At 42.4% G+C, this 23,307-nt stretch overlaps 1 protein-coding gene across 5 annotated transcripts in view; it reads left to right on the forward strand.

The window, feature by feature from the left end:
* Positions 1–7,740: 7,740 nt before the first annotated feature.
* The window catches only part of trpc7b (transient receptor potential cation channel, subfamily C, member 7b), a 47,199-nt gene continuing 31,632 nt past the window's right edge, over positions 7,741–23,307 (forward strand). For 3 of the 5 annotated variants that reach the window (XM_053428922.1, XM_053428923.1, XM_053428924.1), the window contains exons 1-2: positions 12,696–13,448; positions 20,596–20,778. In XM_053428922.1, coding sequence (XP_053284897.1) covers positions 12,696–13,448; positions 20,596–20,778 — 936 coding nt within the window. Of the gene's footprint in view, positions 8,232–12,685; positions 13,449–20,595; positions 20,779–23,307 lie in introns of those variants that run through there. The other 2 variants (XM_053428921.1, XM_053428920.1) reach the window with 1 other exon arrangement.

The raw sequence follows: 23,307 nt of genomic DNA on the forward strand, positions 1-23,307 counted from the left end.
GAAGGACATGGATACATTATAATATCTGAAAAATAAAGAAAATGTTTTCCTCTGTCCTGAACCTAGAGTTGAGAACTTTTCGGATGTGTGTTTCTTTTAAAACCTTTTGAAAATTATTATAATTATGAAGTATGAATTTATACATTAAAAAATACATGATAAACTTACCAAATTCTAACAATGGTCAAAATCAAAAACGTTTTCTACTTTGTTTTGGACATGTCTCAAAAATGTAGCCTAGCCAGCCCCAGGCCAACGTTACTTACCATGTCTGCCTCCACTCGCTCATCATTGTCGAGTCCTCCTCGCTCGTCTCCCGGCGCACCTGCTGCTGCTGGGCTGGTGAACCCGGCACCAAACAGGTCCGTCAGTTTGGCACATGTAGCAGCCTCCACCCACAGAGACTTCAGCTTTTTTTTCCGATGCTTCTCAGCGCCATCCGGACGTTTTTTACTCTTATCATCCATTTTAAGTTTCTGTCTCAGCAGCAGCCCGTCCCGCGACTCCCCCCGCCAATGCCATGAGGTCCCGCCCCACCCTGGTTTGTGTTGTGATTGACAGCACTGTCAGGGCTCTCTGAGCCTGTCAGCCCATGATTGATTGACAATGACAAACAATAGACCAATAATATGTATCGATGCTGGCAACACACTGCTAGCCCTCTGTAGCCAATTGGCCGGCCCAATTGGAGGGAATTTAGAGAGGAAGAAAAAAAAACAAAAAAAAAACATAGCGGACCAGACCGGCCCACATTGGGTCAACGGCCCACCGGGACGATGCCCGGTATGCCAGATGGCCAGTCCACCCCTGCTCCTGAGCAAATATTGATTTACTCAGGGGAAGAGCAATAGTTGTCATATTGTCTGTCGGCCTTCTGGGGGCAGAAGTTAGTGGGTCAAATTTAAATTCACAGCCAGCAACAACACTATGTTGAGGGGGTTCAATTTCACTCTCTGTTGTTTTCTTTGAATTTTCCAATCTGCTGAGTTTAGCTCTGACCCACACAATCACACACACAAACACACACACACAGCCAAACACGCTGAACACTTGCCATCACTTTCTATAATGACTTTGAATCATGTGTCAAGGTGGGCATTTTTGGATGCACTGAGGCAAGCTGAGAAAAGTATGGATTAAACTTTGTTATTTACATAAGAGGTTAATATTAGTAATGCTCATTAGGTTGAAAATAAATGTATATGTGTGTGTGCTAGATGTGTATAGCCTGTCGTTTTGATGATATGTAATTACCGTAAATGCTTATGTTGTAGGTGCACCTGTAATTATGCTTGTGCATTTGTGTGCACATAATAAGGGTCTGTGGTTCAGACACCTACACACACACAGACACACACACAAAGGGTCTGATATCTTTAATAAATGCCAGTTGGTAGAATACCTCATTAAATGCTCTGTCACAAGTCATTCCTCAAACCCCAGCACGACATAATAAAACTTTTAAACACTGCAGTGCCTCTCCCATTGCTCTGTATCGATAAAATATGCATGGAGTATGTATTGACTCAATATCTGCCCGTTATTACAGTCTCAGCTGTGAAGGATCTCACTGGGCGGATAGAGAGAGAGAGAGAGAGAGAGAGAGAGAGAGAGAGAGAGAGAGAGAATAAATTAAGTCAACGAAAGCACAAATCTGTAGGGAAACACCACTAACTTCTAAAATTCTCAGGGGGGGGGGGGGGGGGGGGGGCTGCAACAACGGATCACATGACATTTCATCGATCAAGTGACCAATCAAATTATCAGAAGTCGATGGAGGGTGTGAGGGATTAGCTTGGGTGCCCGTCCTTGTCTGGCACGTTAACACTGATTGGCCTGCTGAAGTCAATAGGACCTGAACTGGTTGCTATGGGGCCTTGTTAACACATGATGGATGGCGATTTCACCACTTTTAGCCTCATTCAATTACTGACACATCTTGATCAGGGAGGTCTGATAATGGTCAACCGGTGCCAATCACTGTTCTTCCCATCTTTTGCAAAAGCCATTTTCCACAAAGAAATGTGTCCACTAGCCCGAGATCTGGTTCAAACACCTCAAGATACCGAAAGCGAAAAGCTGACTAAATAGATTCCTTTGAAAAAAAAATTCTATTACTCTCATCACATGCATCCAATTTGCATGAACAAATCATTTCCGTGGGAAGCATAAAGGAGCCTGAATTATGTTTCTGTTCAACATAACATTGAAATGTTTATATCGAACATCAGCAAAAACCGAGGGCCTTTGCAGAACTGACGCTGTCAACATATTTCATTTCGTACGCCCCACACTATCCTTTCCCGGCAGGATTAATGTTTTGATATGTAGCAACTCAAAGTATGTAAAGGGAAAGGCATAAATATTGAGGATGTCAGCGCTGACTCAAAATAAAAGATTGGATGCCTTGAATACTTCATAAAATCACCTTCACCTCACAACATGTTGGGCGCAGCATGCAAACCCTGCTCTACCGTGTCAAAACACTTTGTTTTGAAAATGATGTTAATTTCTCCGTGCAAATGTCGGATTAGATTCATTTTAAATTATGAGTTTGTCTAGGAACAATTTGTGTGTCTCGTGTTAATACTTCATCTGTCTATATGCTGTAGGTGTGTATTTATTATGAGCTTGAATGTGTACGATTATACCATCACCTGATTGAGCTGTGTGTGTTTCTAGCTTTGCGTGATGCACTTTAACTCGTGGGTTCCCCTTTGTTCATTTGTTTCCTTGCTATCTAACAATATAACTCTGTTTTATAGCAGCTGGTAGAAAGGTGCCATAGATTAGGCAGCCAAACTGGATGGGGCCACGTTGGAGACCCATTCGAATACTTGGACTCTCTGTGGTGGAGACCTGCTGTTCCGTTCACACCTTAAGGGGAGAAGTTAATACGGACTTTGTGAACCTGCTGTGACAGAGGGTTTGCAGCTTTTCCCTTTTTAAGCCAAAAAAAAAAGCTCAGGGCTCCATGGACTGCCACTTCTTTTGGATGGGCTTTGACTGGATACCACAGATTTGGGCAAGCACCTTGAAATGTAGTGCCAGGCACGTGGGGTATGAGGGGAGCTGTCTTTCTCTGTTTCCTCCCTAAGTGATGGTTGGTATCGCTAAAGTGAAGCATCTGAACAGCTCGTTCAACAGACTCGAGGGACTGAGTCCATCGGAGAGTTGCTGGTTTTTCTACCAGATGCTGTGCATAGCTTGTGATGGCACAAGGGGGGGTCAATGATGGAAACAGTTGAGCCCTCAGCCCAGCCTTAGTCTACTCGAAGAGGCAGCAGATGTTTCAAGTGTACGTTCAGCTGTTAAGCACGATCCCTTTGGTCTGGTCCATATGGAGAAGGGAAAGGGACTCAGAGATAATAGCAGGCCTCTGGGTCTAGGTTTGTGCTGTCAGGTGTGACAGGTTCTGATTTATGGCAGTGTCATGAAGGGGGCCACATGTTTTCATATCTAGAGTGAGAGAAGATATTTTTTCATGTTTGGGCTGTAACATGGGAGTGGTGTTCAATGTGATGTTATTCAATCCATCATCTCCTGCCTCACTTTCATCACTGTCTGTCTTTGTGTGTCTTTCTTAAACATACTATCAAGACAACATCTTAGCATGAACATTTATAGAGTACCTGAAATCTGAAATGTGACTATACCAGGTGGTTGTTAGTTATATGTTCACCAGGATATCACAAAAACATCTACCTGATGGGTTAAGGTGTGAATCCAGGAACTTCTTTATCATTTTCTTCAACATTGGCTATGTTTCAACAATTTATAATTTTTTAGGAGACTAATGCCTGGATCTTGATTGAGAAAAAACTGGCTTATTTATCAGTCTTGTTCTGCCTAGCTTCTCAAACGACTTCCTTTTTTCTTTTATATGTCTCCCATAAGAATTAGACGATCATGTGTATGATTGTTTTGCCTTGGAGCTGGTATCTGTTCTACAGACTGCCAATCTACTCCACAACTGAATTAATAGCTGAACAAGTGTCTCCACTGTTTTTAATATCCTGTAATAACATCCCCTGAAGGAGTCTGACCTATTTATTATAGTTGTTCAAATCTGAAATGTCTCATTTGCGTGAAGTAGGATGATTGTGTGCCTTGAACTCCAAGTGGTTGTTACTGACCACACAAGCTCCCTTCAAGCTTTTTACTATGGCAGCTTAAGAACTATTACCATTACTATAACTGCTTGTTGATAGAAAAATGGTCTTGATTAGGTTTTTGATACTATGGTCACACAAATACGCTAAGAGCAACGCTTTCTGGCTAAATACATCCAAATATAACACACACACACACAAACACGCACACACACACACACACACACACACACACACACACACACACACACACACACACACACACACACACACACACACACATACACACACACACACACACACACACAAAGCCTCTCAGTGCCTCTTGACATTCACTCAGGACTTTGTGATACATGGTTCACAGTTTTTCCCAATTCTCACTAATCTCTGTAATATCTGTGGGGGAGGACTTCAGATGGATTAAGATGGAATACAAGCAACGATAATGTATTACCCCTTAGATGTTCTATCCAAGGTCAGCGTGTGTGGAGCATATAGATCTCTTGCTACCCAGCCAGGGTTTTTTTTTTGTTTCTTTTTTTAAACTGAAGCCACAGTATCGAGTCGTAGCTTGTACCTCTTGTACAATATCCCTGAAAGATTCTTTTTTCATTTGTGTAATTAATCTCACAGGACTTGTTTACTAGATTTTCCTTTTAACCTCATTAGTCCACTGTGGGAATATGTGAAATATCTGACGTCTAAAACCTTTTATGGGCCGCAAATTTTCTGAATCTACTTTAAAGTAGGTGGATTTAGCTTTTTTAGCCCTTCCTGGAGCGGAACTTTGTCATTTGGGTGAGCAATTTCAAGCCACTACAGCGAGCTTAGTAAGTAGTGTTAGTTTAAAGCATATCAAATTCTGGGTAGAGGTCAACAGTTGAACACGATCTTACAGGTTCGTCTTCATGTAAGGTTTGGGAACTGTTCCCTTTTGTTTCACACCTTAATTTGAAGGCAATCAGTACTCGGTAGTACCAGCGTAACTCAGTCGATAGGCTGCCATATAAAGATGGATGATGTGTCTCTCATTTGGAGCCAGCGTCTGACTCTGCGCATTAATGATCATGGAGTGGTTTTCTAAGTCCCACCAATACATGAACTTGACCAATTGAAGGCCAGCCTCAGTTGTCAATCATCATGTGCATCCTGTTTTATACCATCAAATGACTAATTAAAACCAAACTGGATAATATAAATCCGGGTGATTAGATCTACCTACAATGAACAGGGGCCATCTTTTAGAAAAATGTTTTTCGACATGTTCTTTGACCTTTTTGTTTGGTTCATGTTGCATCCGCTAACACGGATGAGGTGTGGTTGCAGCCTGCCACCAGGGGGCTCAAGATGATTTGGGTTCACTTGTGGGAAGCTTCCATGTTGTCCATGGTCAGTATGGTTGGTCCTCTTTAATGTATAAGTTCAGTACCCGACTCTACTTCCTCTATTTTTGTAACATATAGAGAATTTACATGTATTTTTTGCACTGATGTTGTTAAGAGATTCTTTAGTTTTATTATTATATTAAAATGTCCCAATTATTCAGGACAAGCTACAGGCTTCATTCTAGATAGTTTCCTTAACTTTTTTCAACCCAAACATTAACTACACTGTAAACTTGTGAGTCATGTCTGATGTGTGTTGTGCCTTTTGACTTAGACACCTTGTCGCATGGCCGGACTGGCTTACAGCGCGGAGTCGCTCCACCAGGGAAGACGAGTGCGGTAGCGCGCCAGCGGGGTGAGTAACGTTGTCTGCCGCCCTTGCTTCTACCATGCCATAGCTGACACTGATTCCACCTTACAGCTAATGCTACAGGACTCGGCGGCGGCTAAAAACACTCCCTCCCTCCGGGTTACGGAGACACTGCCTTGGCCTGACACGGCAGGTGAGGTCCTGCCCCCCTCATCGGCGTCCAGCAGCCCCGTGTACACAGATCTGGAACCTGCTGTTCTGGCACCCCTGGAGTTTGGGGTCCACTTACTGAAACTCTGGTTTTATATTGTTGATTTTAATATCACAAGAACTATTAGATGAACTGACCAGCTCCGTGTCCTTGTTAACCAACACCCTTGATCTATACTCCACGCTACGCCTTCACGGCACGTGGAGGGAACACGTGCAGGGGGACGCCCATATTTTATAGTTACATTTAACTCAGTTCTATTGTGTTTGTATGTGTTATTTTGTTGTTTGTTTGTTTAAACGTGTTTTAAACCTTGACTTGTTTTAATAATATTTTTGTTGTGGTCAGGTGCTGTGGCCCGGAGGCGGCGACCCAATTCCTGGTGGAGGGAGTTTTCTTCACAACTTGTTTTGTTTGGTGTGCCGTGTCACGGGTGGTTTGTTTTATTAGCCCCTTCCCCCTTTTGTTTGGTTCTCGCCGCTGCGGTAAGTCACAGCCCTGTCCAGTTAGTTATTCATTTTTAACTCAAGGTTTGTTTTGTGTTTCGATTATGTGTATTTGTGTTTATTAAAGTTGGTTTATTATTGATTTAAACACGTCTCTTGCCCCGAGTGATTTAAACGAACCTGTGCTGTTGCACACATTATCAATAGTTATATTCCTGAGGTGAAACTCCTCAGGTGGCGTTGTGGGCAACCTTTCATTTACCGCTCTGCTACATATATGTGTGTGTGTGTGTGTGTGTGTGTGTGTGTGTGTGTGTGTGTGCATTTGTGCGTGCATCTGTTAGATGCATAAATACAAGGAGAGGATCAAAGAGCTGGGTCAGGACTGGTTATTGTCTGTATGGGGGTGCAGGAAGTCTCCATCGTGACTAATGGATCTCTGCCTCTAATTACAGAACCAAACACGCACACAGACACACACACTAACATAGTTACATTTACACCCTGGATATTCTTTCTCTTCATATCTTCATAAAACAGAAACCACATGATGCTTTATTCCAGGTTTGTGTTCACCTATAAGAAGTTAGAGTCATAGTACACTATGTCCTCATATAAACCGACCTGTGGGATTAGATGTAGTCTACTGTTAGTATTACATGTTTGTTCTCTGAAGCAATAACAAGATTATGTCTGTACCAGTAATTGGCCAACAACTGGTGGGCATGTTAACCCCCTCACTTCCTACCTAACCTCCCAATCTATAACTCAGCTCATTCTTTCTCTCTCTTGATTTCTTGCCCCTCGTCTACATTGTTCTATTATGGATCTATGATCACAGTTTTTATTTGCTGGTCACTTTGAGTTGTATTTTTCAGTCTTTCTTGTCTTATGAGCTTAAAAGTGTGAGCTGCGCATTAAAGCCCAGTTTAAAAGTACAGGAGCGTTTTAAATATTCGGGAATATCAGAGTTAGACGTCTTAACCTGTATTAAAGGTTAATATAACAAATATTCCCTTGTAGGTCTGTGCAGTGTGTAAGTTGAGCTGTTTTGTGATGCTGCTGCCACCTGCACGTTCCCTTCCATTTTGTGGAGGGCTGGCTCCCTCGGCGCGCACACGCTCTGCTCTCTAATTGGCGCGGGCACGCTGGTGAGAAGGTGGAGGCTCGGCTCGTCGGGAGAAACTTGTGCGGCCGAAACTTTGACAAACATCGTTAAATGTCGGCCACTTAGCGGCGGACAGTTCCGAGTGTATGTTGTTGTCGAACTCTCGACATGTCTGACGAGGGAGAAGAAAGCGACGGCGGCGAGAGAGCGCACCTCTCCGAGTCTCCATCCCAGTCCGTGTGTCTCCCCCGCGGGTCTCCGTCCTCTCAGCGGCCCCTGGACTTCTTCTCCTCCGCCTCCCCGCTGCTGGACGACACGGACCCGCCGTACCTCGCCTCCCCGGAGTGTCTTCACCCCTCTCAAGAGGACCGGGACCCCGAGGACTCCCCGCGTTTTTCGCCGCCAAAGTTCCGCGAGCGCACCGGGGATTCCGGCTCACCTTTCCCTTCGCGGCAGGATGTGCCGGTGGACGCGGTGTACGACCGCCACGATGACCCCGTTCCCAAGTGGAGAGGACGAGGCGCGGCGACCGCTGAGCGCCTGCAGCACCGCGGACCGAGACCCCACCGGGGCCCGGAGCCGCCGGAGCCGCCGGACCACGGGAACCATCACATAGTGGAGCACACAGACACCGAGTTCAACTCCGAGAGCCGGCAAACGTGAGTCCTCCTTTCTATTCTAACTTTCACTCACCAACACAGAGACATCACCAGTAAAGTGGCTGCTCCTCGGCCTTGTGTGGCGCGTGTCATTCATTCTGCAATGTGCAGTTGTGCAAATAGGCCATTGCACTTGGGAAATTGAAAAAACTGCTCTGCGGTAGGAGAGTATCAGGAGCAAATAATCCACCTGGGATGTCAACAAGTAGAGGCCACTTTTGGAGAGAGGAGGGTAAAGCAAGCAGGGTTTTTACTGAGCCATTCACTGGACTATACCCCTTTCTACCAGTGAGGCAACTGTACTGGTGACCCCATCTTGGAGCTTTCATATTAGACACATTGACATTAAGAGTCACTAAATTAACTAAACCCTCATGTAACTTGTGAAATTCAATATTTGTATCATTAATGTCTATTATAACTTATGATATGTGATATTTGTGTCATGAATGTTGTGTTTAGTTTGTCTGAGGTTATTTTCCCTGTGTCCTTCTGGTCAGGTGTGCCAGCCTGAATAAATTAATTTGTCTTCAGGGGTTTGCTACTACAGCCCCCATGTCCTCATTGTGGGGAGAGGCAGCTTTCTGATTGGTTCCGGTGCATGAATGCATTAGCAGGACTCAACAGGGATTGTGTATCTGGTTTTTGTGTGTTAGCGAGAAACCAGCTTGCATAGTACATCCCCACAATGTCAGACTCATCACACACACACACACACACCCACACACACACACACAGCCATTCAGAAAATCCCTCACTGGGAATCTCTCAGCCATTTTTCTCCCTACATAATCTCTTATGTGAGATAAGTGCTCACTGTTAATTTGGTGAATGCAGCCCATTGCAGGAAACATCCCTTAGAGACTAAATCAGACATAAATTAAGTGTAGCAATGGCCGCTCAGCAGTGACTATCAGATATTGAGAATGGCAGGCCTCAGTGCTGGGGCTTTGATGTTTCCTAGTCTGTCTCTTTGATACACCAGCGTTGAGCTTTGTATGGAAAAGCAGCATGTGCTCTCAGTGAAGCCTAACCAGGCTAAATGCTGGGCCTGTGTGAAAGAGGGGGTAAGAGAGGGTGAACGTGCCTGTTTCTCATTAACAGCGAGATATGGTGAGCATCTAAAGCTTTGATCTTAAAAATTGGCAATTTACTGCTTGACAGTGTCTGAATGTGTGTGTGGACTGGATAAAGAGGGAGAGCTCAGAGTGTATGTCTTTCAAGCATTCTGCTTTCGCCTGCACACTGATAAAGTACTTACTCATTAGTCTGCTCTGTAAATATTCCCGCTCAGGCAAAACATGTCTTTCACTCGTTATCCTCCAAATTTGATTCTTCCACTGTTCTTTTTGTCAGGTTCACCAGTAAATAGCCTCATCTGTTTGAGTGCTTAAACAGATTGCAAATGACAGCAGTGGAAAAGTAAACTTACAGATTTAATGGGATATTCCGAATATTCAGAGTATTTTGTTGACATTTTCATAACATTTTCAGTTCATCTGGAGTAATAAGTTCATCACAAACACATAAATGAGCAAATTTCTATTTGGTCATAATCATTGAATAGAATGAAATTATTATCGCACCTATTTCACCTTATCGAAGAAGATTGACAATAGAATCAGTACATTGACCTGTAGGGTTGATATTCCATTTACATAGCTCATGTTAATAACACGTACATTGTACAAGTAGCCGATTGTGTGTCAAACATTGTGGTTCTCTAAAGCACCTCAACACAAATGGAACTGACCTAGCTCAGTGCACTGAGGTAGGACCTCCTTTGTGTTTCTTAGTGGAGCGGCCTCTCTCAACAAGATTATTCTTCACATTGTACGCATGCATGCACCTCATGATAAAGAACCATGGCTTATGAACCTTGGCTGGATAAAGGGAGGATTCTGCAACAGTGTGTTGGAGATCAAATTGCAGTGTGAATCACCAGTACAGCAGTGATTCAAGATGCCCTCTCCTTTTTCTGACAGTTTTGTTGTTAATAGGAGAAGGAGCCCCTCCCTCAGACAGGCTCTCTGACTGATTTGCAGCAGCCTCTGACTTGGATCCACCATCAAGAGCACGAGAGCTCTGTGGACTGAGCTACAACTACAGCAGTGTGGTTCAGGGGCTAAATAATGGTTAATATATCATAGTAAAATCCTTCAAATGATTAATTAACAGTATATATAAAGTAAATGTGAGAAGAGCTACAATCCATCGCAGCTTAAGTGACTCATTCTCCAGCCAGTCAGGGTAAATCCAAACCTCCTTGGTACAAGCTGGAACGCTACCTGCTCAGTGTAGAAGTAAACACATGGTTATCAAAGTCAGTCAATCATAGCAAATGAAAGGCCCAGATATATTTTGTCATGTTTTTAGGAAGGGCTAAATGCGGGTCAATACTGGACTTAGAGTCAACACACAGGAGAAAAGACTCTAGTGTAGTTGTATTTTGTAGTTGTGGCTATTTTACCTGCTGCGTGTCATATAGTGTTCTTCTACACCCGTATGGGAAATAAAGTCTGGTTCAACAATGATAATGTAATGAGACCTTAGGTTTGTGTGTCCTGTGTGATGGAAAATCACTCACACTATACAAGCAGACATACAAATACACAACCACTCCCTCTCTCATTCATATTTCTTCTCGGCCATCACGTTGTCTCTCTTTCTCCCACTCACACAAATCTCTATCTATCCATCTCCATTGTGTCTCCTTCCTCCTGTCGCTGTGACTGTAATTCCTCACAGAAATGATGTGGGGAAATTCCATTTCAAATCAGAATCACAAACAGTCAGAGATGGATGAAGAGGAAGATAGAGGGAGATGGGACATGGCAATTCATTACCTGACTATATGGTTATCTAAATGGGCTGGCAGCCAGACTGTCCCCTCATTTATAACAAATCCTTCAGATGCTTACAAAAATGCTTTGCTTACACAAACTGTGTGTGTGTGTGAGAGAGAGAGAGAAGTTGAGATCTACCATTGATTGGCAGCCAAAGGCACACACAGCTGATTGTGTAGATTGAAAATCAAGAGCCACAGACCTTCTAATAGCACACTTACAAACATTCTCTCTCTCTCTCTCTCTCTCTCTCTCTCTCTCTCTCTCTCTCTCTCTCTCTCAAACTTGCACACTGATTCACACTCTACCAGTTTCTTGGTTTTTTCATCGTCTCGATTCCACAATAACCCCAGGGAATATTGTCACTATGAACAGGTTTCCATTTTAATCTTTTCGATTCAATGTCCAATGTTCAGCCTTCTATACACACACACACACAAATGCAAAAAATAGCCTGAATTAATAATGACCTCACCTGTTTTTCTATTTTGAGGGCAGGTTTTATTTTGAGATTGGACCTCCTGTTGTGTGTGAGACCACTGCACCAATTTAAATGTCACAAAAGTGCAGAATTACATTGAGAACCTTTGGGCCGTCTTTTGTATGAACAAAATAAGCAATTATTCTAAAGTTATCCAATTTGGCAATTAGCTTTGATCCCTTTTAGTCCACTCAGCGAGAGTCTGATTCGATTGATAGCATTTTATGAATTGAATCAGCCAGTTTGAATTGGTTATTGTATTGTGGGGATTTAAACTAGTCTGGCCCTTTCCACCAACACCAAGACTCCTGCTTGTCTTTCAGAGCTCACTCAAACCCAGCACTTTTGCTCTGCACCCACATTGTCATTTAATTTTTCCAGTTTTGGAGAAAAAAACAAGCCTTTTTTGTATTGTGGGGGTCAGAAAGCCAGGCCAGGCAGCAGATGCAGACATCAAGAGGGGCCTTTGTGTTTCTAAATGAATGTATTTTGCAGTAACAGCTGTGATTGCCAGGGGCTTTGAGGAAGATGCAGCTAGTTATATTTGACAAGTCCCTATTGGTGCAGAAGATGTTTACCCTCTCTGTCCTGCTGGGATGTGATGGGCTGTAAAAATAGGGCTCCACTCTTGAAGAAAAATCAAATGATGACATATTGTACATAGTAAGAGATGCATGTGCATGTCTTTGTCTGGTATGCAATGATAGATGAAGACAGATCTAACCATTGGACAAGAAGAGTCTTTTATGACCACTGACTAAAAGTGTGCGTTTGTCATGCCTGATCAATTAAAGGTGACGGTTCATGAGATGGCCCCGCAGTGAGCTTTGACCCTCGTATTGATTCATTGATCTGGAAAGATCTGAAAATTTACAGATGTAGATGAGAGATGTGTTGGTGGAGCTGTGTCTGAGGTCAGAGGGGAAGTCTGTGCTAAGCACTGCTTCCTGTGGGCCGCTGATGAATTTGTTTGCCTTGTCACACATGAAACCAATGATACTGTCTTGCCCTCTGTCCTCCATCACTTACTTTTTCATCTGCCCTTGTATTTATTCTCAAGTGCATTTCTCAGCCTGCTCCATCTCCATCAATTTAATCCTTGTTCTTTTGCCTCATGTCACTACCAGGGTGGAAGCCATGCATCGCCGCCACACCACGGTGAGGGAGAAGGGGCGTCGCCAAGCAATACGAGGCCCGGCCTACATGTTCAATGAACGTGGCTCGCCCCTCACCGCGGAGGAAGAGCGTTTTCTAGAGGCTGCTGAATACGGAAACATTCCTGTGGTCCGCAAAATGCTGGAAGAATCCAAAACGCTTAACTTCAATTGTGTTGACTACATGGGCCAGAATGCTTTGCAGCTGGCAGTGGGCAACGAGCACCTAGAAGTGACCGAGCTGCTGTTAAAGAAGGACGGGCTGGCTAGGATCGGGGACGGCCTGCTTTTGGCCATCTCCAAGGGTTATGTTCGAATTGTCGAAGCCATTCTCGCCCACCCTGCTTTCGGTGGAGGTCTCCGGCTGGCTCTGAGCCCCCTGGAGCAGGAGATGCGTGATGATGACTTTTATGCTTACGACGAGGATGGGACTCGTTTTTCGCACGATGTCACCCCCGTCATCCTGGCTGCTCACTGCCAGGAGTACGAGATCGTCCACATCCTTCTGATGAAGGGGGCCCGCATAGAAAGGCCACATGACTACTTCTGTAAGTGCTCCGAATGTTTTGATAAACAGAAGCAGGACTCGTTCAGTCACTCGCGCTCCAGGATGAATGCTTACAAAGGCCTCGCCAGTGCAGCTTACCTGTCGCTCAGCAGTGAAGACCCTGTGCTGACTGCTCTCGAGCTCAGCAATGAACTGGCAAGACTGGCCAACATCGAGACCGAGTTCAAGGTGAGGGGGTCTCCGTGTCTTTCTGTACATGTTGGCAGATATTTAACTTTTTCTCTCTAAACTACACTACTCTCTGTTTAAAAGGAATAACCTTCCTTATGACACACACTCACGCACACAATACTTGTTTTAAATGTTGGTACGATAGCAGATTTAAATCATTTCATCACCTTCAATGTAATTGCAATTCTGGTATCATCACCTCTCATTGTATTCTTTATGGCTTTTTGTCTGAGTTTTATGCTGACTAGGGAAATAGAGAATGTCAATCCATCTTTGCCAACGTTCCAACTGATTGCTGCCAATAATTTAACTGAGTCACTAGACTCTCGTCTTGAATGGATCTCTCAGCATGCTTCCAGCTTTTTATTATTCTCCTGAAATACCATTTACCGAGGCAATCTTTCCTTGGGTTGTTGGGTGAAATAAAAATTGTGCATTGGGACACTTGATGGCAAATATGAGGTTTTTGTGCACTTCTTTGGAAAAAACGATTGCATACCATATACTGCAGCCGCTCAATCGAAACCCGCTTCCATCATAATGCCGGCTGTGAAAAAAACAACAAGATTGGGTGTTTGTGGGTTCCGTGTGATGATTAATTTTAGTTGCTCATGTGTGTAATAGTTATTGATTTAGTTGGAAGTGGCTGGATCTGAGGTCTTTGACAGCTTTGACGTATAATAGTTACAAACCCCAACACAAACAAACACACACACACACACACACACACACACACACACACACACACACACACACACACACACACACACACACACACACACACACACATACACACACACACACACAAACCAACATCTTTGTATCTGTGGCTAAAATTCCATATCTGCGGTTGAAAAATCGGAAATGAAATCTGGGTTCCACCTCAGTTGGCCTCATTGAGGATATATAGAGGATACTACACTCATATCACAATACGATTTTGCTGAAATTCCCTCAACAATAAAATAGTAAATAATCAACCATATTAGATAAGGGAGGGACAATTGAACTATGAAAGATAAGTCGATAACACAGACTTACTGTGCTAAATAAATTAAATATTTTAGTCATTCAGTTTTTCTTTGTCATGTATTTTGGGAAGCACCTTTTAACCATGTTTAGATAAGTGCTATACAAATAAAGTTATTATTATTAATTCAAACAGTGAACATGGACCTTATTTTTTGATAAAGGTCAACACCACAACATTTGTCTTTAACTGTTCCCACTGCTTTGTTTCTGTTTGTGGCAATGATTATATGGACATCCCTTGTTCTTATATCCAAAAGAAAGACTACAAATTTTAATAATAATAATGTCTAAAAATGTTAAATTAGTCATCTATAGTCTATAGTTTTCTTTCACAATTGTCCTTCTCTCAACAGTTTTTATGTTTCATTTACTGATCAGTGTAAATTGCATACAAGGACAATGATTTCATTTTAATGAATATTTATAGAAAATTAGCGGGTTTCTTTGTCATTGCATACTATTCTGTTTATAGTTCAGATCATTACAGTAGAAAGTATAATCATGTAATTGAACCAGTAAGAAACAATGGTCTGATAACATTACAATATCCGCCTCTTCGCTCATTTCCCCCCTTTGTCTTCCCACGTGTTGCTGCATTGTTTTTCCTAATCCTCTATTTGTTTCTATCTGTCCTTTCCTCCCTCTTTCTGCCACCTTTGTGTTCGTCATTCAGCTTTTCTGCTTGTCATTCCGTTCCCTGTCTCCAGACAAGTTAATGAGAAGGGCTCACCTGAGGGACCAGAGTTGTGTTGGAGCTCATCTGTCTCATTACCGTGTCATTATCACCCCTCTGTCTCCCTATCCCTCTCCGCGTCATCCTCTCATTACGCTTAAACCTCAAATATTGTTAAAACAGTGTTATAATAGCCTCAGACTGTTCTATTTCATGTCAGAAAATCTAATCTGGGGAATGAAAGTCAGGGCATGGGTGGAGGCTTCCTGTCACTGAGAATGTATGTGGCATCTAAACAAATCCAACAATACTTGCAAGGCAATTAATGAAACCTTTCTGACACTGAAGCTTTTCAAAAGCATAAAAATGATATGCAGTCTTCAGCAGTAACGCCAATAAGAGCATATTTTAAATATGCAACAAGTATCAGTGCACATTTCAAACACAGATATCCAAATCTTGTCCCATAATCCTCAGTACAATTATTACCATTGTTTTCATGATATTTTTGGGGCCAAGATTCCTGATGTAGTTAGACCATCTAATTAAAGACTGTGGGTGCCCGTGTCTGTTTGATCATATCAGTATTTGATCAGTTCTGCAGGTCTCTAATAATATTAGTTTACAGTTGTTTTCCTGGAAATAATACTTCAGCATTTTGGGAAATTCACTTATTATCACCTGTACTTTCTGAGCATTAGAGGGCTGATACCTCTTTAACCTCTGTACAGTAAGCTTACCGCTGTAGTCAGCAGCATACGAGCTTATCTCGATTGGAAACAGCTATGGGAAACAAGGAGCCAACGTCTACCTTCTAAAGTTCACAAATTAATATGATAATCTTTGTAAAAACCTGGTTTTAAAAATGACAGTTTTGGGGCTTTAAGCAGGATTATATGCTCAACTATTTCTTGGCAGGTGACAGTAACTCCCTGTTCCTCTCTCGTTGTCACTCCATAGCTTGCCAGGTAACCAGGGGAGGCTTCTGGCTGTGGCGTCATATACACAACCCGACATGAGAGTGATATAGATCTGCTCGTGCAAGAGAGCAAATAAGCGTACTTCCCCCAAAGTTGAACTATTTCTTTAATGCCACTTATAATTTCAGGAAACCTAAGCCCATATAAAATGACTAAAAGAAGTCTGAGCATTGAGTAAGATGGTTCAGACACTGTGTAGCTGACATGTGTGCGCTACCCTTTTAGATTCAAGAAGCTAATTATTACAATAGTGACGCGAATGTTCCCATATGGCTTTGGTTTACTGAATTAAACAGCTGCCACTACTCAAAAATTTCCAAGCACAACAATGGATGCTAGACACGCAGTCACACAGATGAACCTGTGGTCATTGTTATAGATTTCTCCCCTCTTCATTATGTGGCTTTACCCGTCAACAGAATCCAATCGGGTGGAGGTGATGAAAACCATAATTGTGAAAGTCAACAAGGGCTGTGTTGTGCTGGAGCCAGCGCCTGGCCTGGAGCATGTAAAATAGAACATCAATCAAAAACAGACAACTATTTTATTCACATATAATTTACAAAGCAGCAGACCTGGCCCAGGCCTCTGTGGCAACCCATATCTGATTGCTTGACCATCAACAACAACAGTCTGAATTCTCCCTCTAAGGTGAAACCACTTAAGAATGGTTCCATTATATGGACCGATTGAATGTAGTTTGTGGATTTCGATTTTACCATCATTGGTATCGCACAGTTTCGAGAGGTCGATTAAGAGCGAAGACAATGGCATCAGGGATTGAAACTGCAGCTGTGGCTCAACTGAAAACCAAACTGCAGTGTGTGAAAGTTGATAAGGGGGTGGAGATAAAGGCTGTATAAACCCATGATTTGTAAGATTTTTGCCAAACAAGTTTAGATAAAAGTTGAGATAAAAGACACCACCCCTTTTTGTATGCTGTAAAGGTTGAGCTATATATGTAGACAGATTTATTGGTCTTAATGTCTCCAGTGCCAAAGCAGGACCAGTAGGAGATAATATATTATCAATGACAGATGTTGACAACTCGTTTAGTTTTAAATCCAGAAGATTGAATTCCTTTTGGTGATGATTTTAGATTGGGTGTCTGACACAGATGACATGACAGTGCTTATTAATATCAAGGGCAGGAGCTCCAGAGGCTGTTATTATGATATCAATTCGTCATTTTAATCTGGGGACTTGGGGAAGATTTTTTGGTCTGGTGGGTTTGTCTACAAGTTCAGAATAGATTAGGCTCGTCAGAGCTGTCAGACTGCCTGTCCAGATCCCCCATCTTTATTCTGATTAACATGATTATTATGTTGGAGTGCTGCTAGTGCTGCATAATGGATGTTTATGAGGGGACGGCTAAACGTACATGAAACCGCCCCTACCGGCCCAACATTCATTTCAAAACATCTTACCACTGAAGACAGCCCATCAGTCTCTCTTAAGAGCCTCTGGACACATACGTGCTCACCCTCCACATACCCTTGGGAAAGAGAGAAAGTAAAGCAAAGGAGGGTGTCCTTTAATTTCTTTAATCACATTTTTTTAATCTAATTTTTTTCACTCTTCTTAAGCTTATTTTATTAAATTTAGTTGATCTAATACTCATCGCTAAGGTATAGGCACGAAGAGATAGTGAAAAAGAGCTGAACGGGTGGTGGTGGATGTCCACTGAAGTGCTGTATAAATTATCTCTTTCTCCTTCTTCTTCTTCTCATCCCTCCTTACATTCCTCCCCCTCTCCCCCTGCCTTATTTAAGACTTGGCTCGTGTCCCCTTCAGTCCACTCATCTGAAACATTTCTCACTCTGCTTCACATCGCTGTCGCCATTTTCCCTCTCACCGTATTGTTCCCTTTTACTTCATCTCAGCGCCGGAGGTGAAAACCTCATACATTGAGTTATGATTGGATTTTCCCATATGCTGTAAGGGAGTGGTTTCTGCCTGCATGTGTTCCTGATGTTAGTATATGCAAATATCATTGATTAGGAAAGCTCTCTTGCACCTGTTCTACCCAGAGGCCCTGTCTTCCAACGTTTCCAAGATTGTAATTGATTTCTTTCAAACAGCAGCCAAAAGGTAAAACACTAAAAATGACCCTCTTCCCTTCATCAACCCAAAGGGGCATTAGGTGCATGCCACCCTCGTTTTATGCCCATGTTTTGCTTTGTAATTTTCAGATAATGATGGGCCTTTTGACTCAACTCATCCAACGTGCGGTTTTGTGCAAGAGTTTTTTTTAATGTTAGAAATCAACGCCTGATGGGCCTGATTTTAAAATGTTAAGACGTAAAATGCAGTGCCGAGACGCACCATCACAAAGCTGATGCTCCCAATTCATATTCAAGTCACTATCCAAGGTCTGGAGGATAGTAGATTTTTTTCCTGGTCAGTGGAAGCATCACAGACTCTACACACATACTATATCATAACTGCGTCAAGCGGAACATATGTTCCAAGACAACTGTAAGTCTCACAGAGTGTAAATGATAAAGTTTTGGCTGTTGTTTTTGGTGAACAACACATTGTAATGGTATGTTTAAACCCAGTACGAACACGGCGATGAATGCGTTATGAGAATCATTCCTTAGGGACACTAAACCTTCCAGAAGCCGCCGTCTGCTTCCCCACTCGAACCAACTGTTGAGGAGGAACACATCAGGGAAGAAGAGCGAGGGGAAGTGGTGTTGGGAGGAGAGAAGGTTGGAAGATGAATGGATTTGGGGGTTGAAACCACAACACTTTGTATGGGAGCAGGAGGAGAAAAGGGTTGAGAGGCCTGATGGGAATTGTGCGTTGCAGTAAGGTTAATAAAATTATATTCAACATTGGATCCAGTTGTAAAAGCTCGATTCAATTTTTGCATTTGCCGTTGGGTCAATAGGACACATAATGTAGAAAGAACCCATTTAAACACAATATCTTTTCTGGCTTGTGCCCAGAAGTCGTGATGTTGTAGAGACAAGTAAAACATGTTTGGACTTCGGGGGCTGAGGTGTATTTATTTGTAGTTCTCTAAAAATCCAATTTACTTCATAATCTGTGGAGTGCAGCTGCAGCATTAGCTCCACTGCACTAAGACAATCAAGTTTTATGTTTCAATAATGTTTCATTTCAGTTGATAATAAACTGAGGGAACAATCCACTCGCTGGCTCACAGGAAGATAATAGAATTAAAATAGAAAGCTGCAAACTCTTCGCCCTGATGTGTCAGAAACTTACAAACAACAGCATTTCATTTTTGATAATTTTGACATTTGTTCGAAGTGTAAATGTTAGTTGCTACATTTAACCAAAGAAGGCTGTTTGCCACCATGTTTTTCAGTTGAAATAAATTCAGAAGTGTTATGAGCAATTGAGCATCCAGCTTTTTAGAGTTCTGAAAATGTTTGCAGAATAAATTGCAAATCAGTTTTTCCATCCACTGTTACGCAAATATTGTTTGCCAGTATCCCCACTATTTCCCTGTTAAATCCAAGGTGTTCCTTTGTTGCTTCCCATAGGAAGAAAATTATGTACATTGAATGAATGCTCAAGCTTTCTGTGTTTCGTTAATTTTCTTAAACAACTTTTAGATTTTTGAACTTCTTTGTCTCTTTGGAGCAACGCTTACTGTATATTGTGGACTGATCTACCCCTCTGAGAGGACTCTTAATCCTTGATTTATTTTGATATCACTCGTGTTGCTTCGTGTCTTTGTGTAGTTTTCCCGCTGTGTGATTGTCTGCCCCTTCTGATGCGCCTCATCCGTGTCCAATTATCGCTGCCTCCCCTGTGCATTTACTCTTTGTGCTCCCAGTCCTCTCTGTCAGTAAAGCTCTCTGTTGTTACTTCTCCTCTGATCCATCTTGTTGTGTTACTCTCTGCATCTGTCTGAGTGCCTGCAGCTGGATCACCTGTAAGAGTAGTTTAACTTTTAAAATGATTGCACTAACCTTTTCTTGTCTTATATCTCCATTTTGGGTCTTGAAAACCATAGCTTAAGCTATTACCTTACAATTTTTTTTAGGGGGGGGATTAGAAAGTAGTCAAATGGACACACACTTCTAAGTAGTTTGTGTTGCCCGTCAAAACGTTGTATCGATCATCTAATTCTATCGAGGAAAAGCTATTTCGCGATAATTACTTTCATCGTTTTATAGCCCAACCTTATCTCAATGGTGTGTCAGTTATTCAATAAAGTCCAAGTTTAGACAGGTGAGCTCCAACGCTGCAGCATCAAACCTTTACTCGTAATGATAAAATGATTCTTACACAAAAGGTAACAGATGACATTTTACAAGTCAGACAGGAGTCAGGTCTGAACAGACAGCTTGATGTGAGCCCATCTGAATCTTTTAGGAAGACCTTCAAAACAAGAGGGGGATGATGTTGGATTGTCTGTATCAGCCGACAAGAAGTTGATGTGTAAAGTGTCTTTTAACTCAAGCTTATTTTCTTCCTGCAGAATGACTACCGTAAGTTGTCCATGCAATGTAAGGACTTTGTGGTGGGTGTGCTGGACCTTTGTCGGAACACAGAGGAAGTGGAGGCCATTCTGAACGGTGACGTAGAAAACTGCCCCCCAAGGCCCAACAACCGACCCTGCCTCAGTCGTATCAAACTGTCCATCAAGTACGAAGTCAAAAAGGTAAGATGGCAAAACAAGAGTTTATATTTCAGTTGAAGTTTATGTGAAAATGAACTAAAATCTGAACTGTGTCATGTCTAAGTCCAGTTTCCTCGGCAATGACAAGAATCTGTCTTAAACTCAACATTAAACAGGTTTTCTGAACAGTTATGAATTGCAAGAAGCAATAAGGAAGAATCACAGGCAGAGATATTGTAACATTTAGTCTCTAACAAGCTCTAATAACTCTCGTCCTACATTTCCCACAAATGCATGCTGATAACATGTGTTGGAATACACTCCCTGCCTGAAAAATGCCAGAGATATCCAAGCTCAGCACTATTATAATGCAGGATGAACAGATGCTCATAGGTTTTGAATATGCACTCACCGACTACTAAAATCGAATATGAGAATTTGTCAGAGGAGCCACATATCCACCCCCTTGCCAAGAGTCGTTTAGTCTTTTTATTTTATGCATCCTTCGTTTATCCAGGAAGGTCCTTCTGAGATATAATATCTCTTGATCAATATAATCCTTCATCCATACCAGCTTGCTGACATCTCTGTGAAGGAAGATAAACTTAAACAAATCAAATCACATTTCAAAGAATTCATATCAAGATGCTGTTATATTTGGGTTGGTTGCAGATGTTCATAATCATTAACTGCAATGGGCGTTTGTTTTTAAATGCTGGATTTAAATCCCCCCTCAAATGTAAACCAGGTGCACAATATGCCCCATAATTTAATATTTTCTTTTACACAGATTAACACAGAGGAATATCAAAACAGTTTTACTGCAGTGTTTTACCTCTAAATTTGTGTTTGTTAGTGTGTAAGTGAGTGAAGGAGTGTCTATGAGCCATTTTGTGCATATATGCATGTACAGTACATGTGTATCTTTGTGTGCGTGTGGCCTCAGAGGGTCCTGTGTAAACAACAAACTGGCCTCTGTGTCAGAGAGTTAATCCCTGCTGAGCAGAGGTGTTCTTACTAAATGTCAAACCAAATCCCTTTCCCCCATTTCACCCTGCCATTACTCCCCCCCCCCCCCCCCCCTACACACACACACACACACACATACACACATACACACACTCCTGTTTGACCTTCATATGCTGTATGTTTTCTCAAATCCAATATGTAAGTGTGCTGTTATGTTTTGTGTGTGTGTGTGTGTGTGTGTGCGCGTGTCCGTGCATGTCCGTGCGTGTCCGTGCGTGCGTTACTGGGTGTGTCTATGTGTGTCTGTGTATGTTGGGCAGTACACAGCCTGTTTGAGCTGTGTTTATATCCTGTACAGAAAAGCATGACCAATACTCTATTGGAGCTAATTACAGAGGAAGGGGGGGGGGGGGGGGGGGGGCTGGATGCAGGCAGGGTTCGTGTGTCATGGGTCTTTGGGTTGATGGACTGTTCAATGGACACCAGTGGGAAACTCGATTACGTGTGTGGTAGGGCTGTGTACATGGTGTAATTCAGAAATTACTGCTATCTGAGGCTGATTGCTGAAAAGGTGTGAAAGAGTGATGGGGGGGAGACAAATAGGCTAACAAAAAAAAAGGGGGAGCAGGTCTGACCAGAATTAACCTGTCCGTCCGATCTGAGATGCGACCGATAAACAATACACAAACACGGTTTGATTGTGACACGAGTTTACCCCCCCCCCCCCCCGCTGAGCATTGATTACCCTGCCGTCCACATCCTTCCTCCAGCAGGAACAACAACATTCATCCTCTCCTGTCTCACCACAGAGACAGTGCTGCTCTCATTTATCATGTCCTCTCATGGAGAAATATCATCAACAGACGCTGGAACACCGGGCAAGGCCTTCTCCAGCGAACGTGCTTCATCTGTGAACACTCATTGGCTCTTATCTGTTAAATTTATCTGCCATTTCTTTCTTTCTGAAGCCAAGTTGCAGCTGTTGTGAATATGTTGTGGATAAAGCAGTTTGAGTGTGATGAGTGCACAATCGATTTGCTCCAAATAGAAAAGCAGCCAACACATTCAGATACTTGGAAATACTTTGGTTATTTACATTAAGAGGAGAAAAACATGCTCTCTTCATGTATACAGTATAATTTCATTGGTGCCCAGTGCAGCATGCACACGTTATAGATGCTCAGTGGTGTTATACTTAAATCTGTCGGTGTAGACATAATGAATGTGGGACATATTGAGTGGAACAATGGAAAAAGGACTAAGAACCAAAAGAAATTTGCAAAATACACAACACGAGCAGGGATGACCATAGTTTCTCAGAGAAAAGAAAAAGTTGATTCTGCTGCTGCTGACTCAGCTGGACAAGCTTTGGCTTAATGACCAACTTGCAGTTATAACTATAACTATCACAACAACTTCCACTCATGGCAAGGGTGGAGGAGGCATTTAATGGTAAATATTTGTCCATCTAATTTCAGAGGAGATCAATGTTTGGATTCATGAGCATTATTAGCTAAGCTAAGCACTTGTTTCCACTTCACTTCTTCTCTGAAATGACCTGAAGTCTTAATTCACTGAAGAGGCCTTTTCACCTAATTAGAT

This window comes from Pleuronectes platessa, chromosome 8 (genome assembly GCF_947347685.1).
Source record: "Pleuronectes platessa chromosome 8, fPlePla1.1, whole genome shotgun sequence".
In the NCBI taxonomy this organism is placed as follows: Eukaryota; Metazoa; Chordata; class Actinopteri; order Pleuronectiformes; family Pleuronectidae; genus Pleuronectes; species Pleuronectes platessa.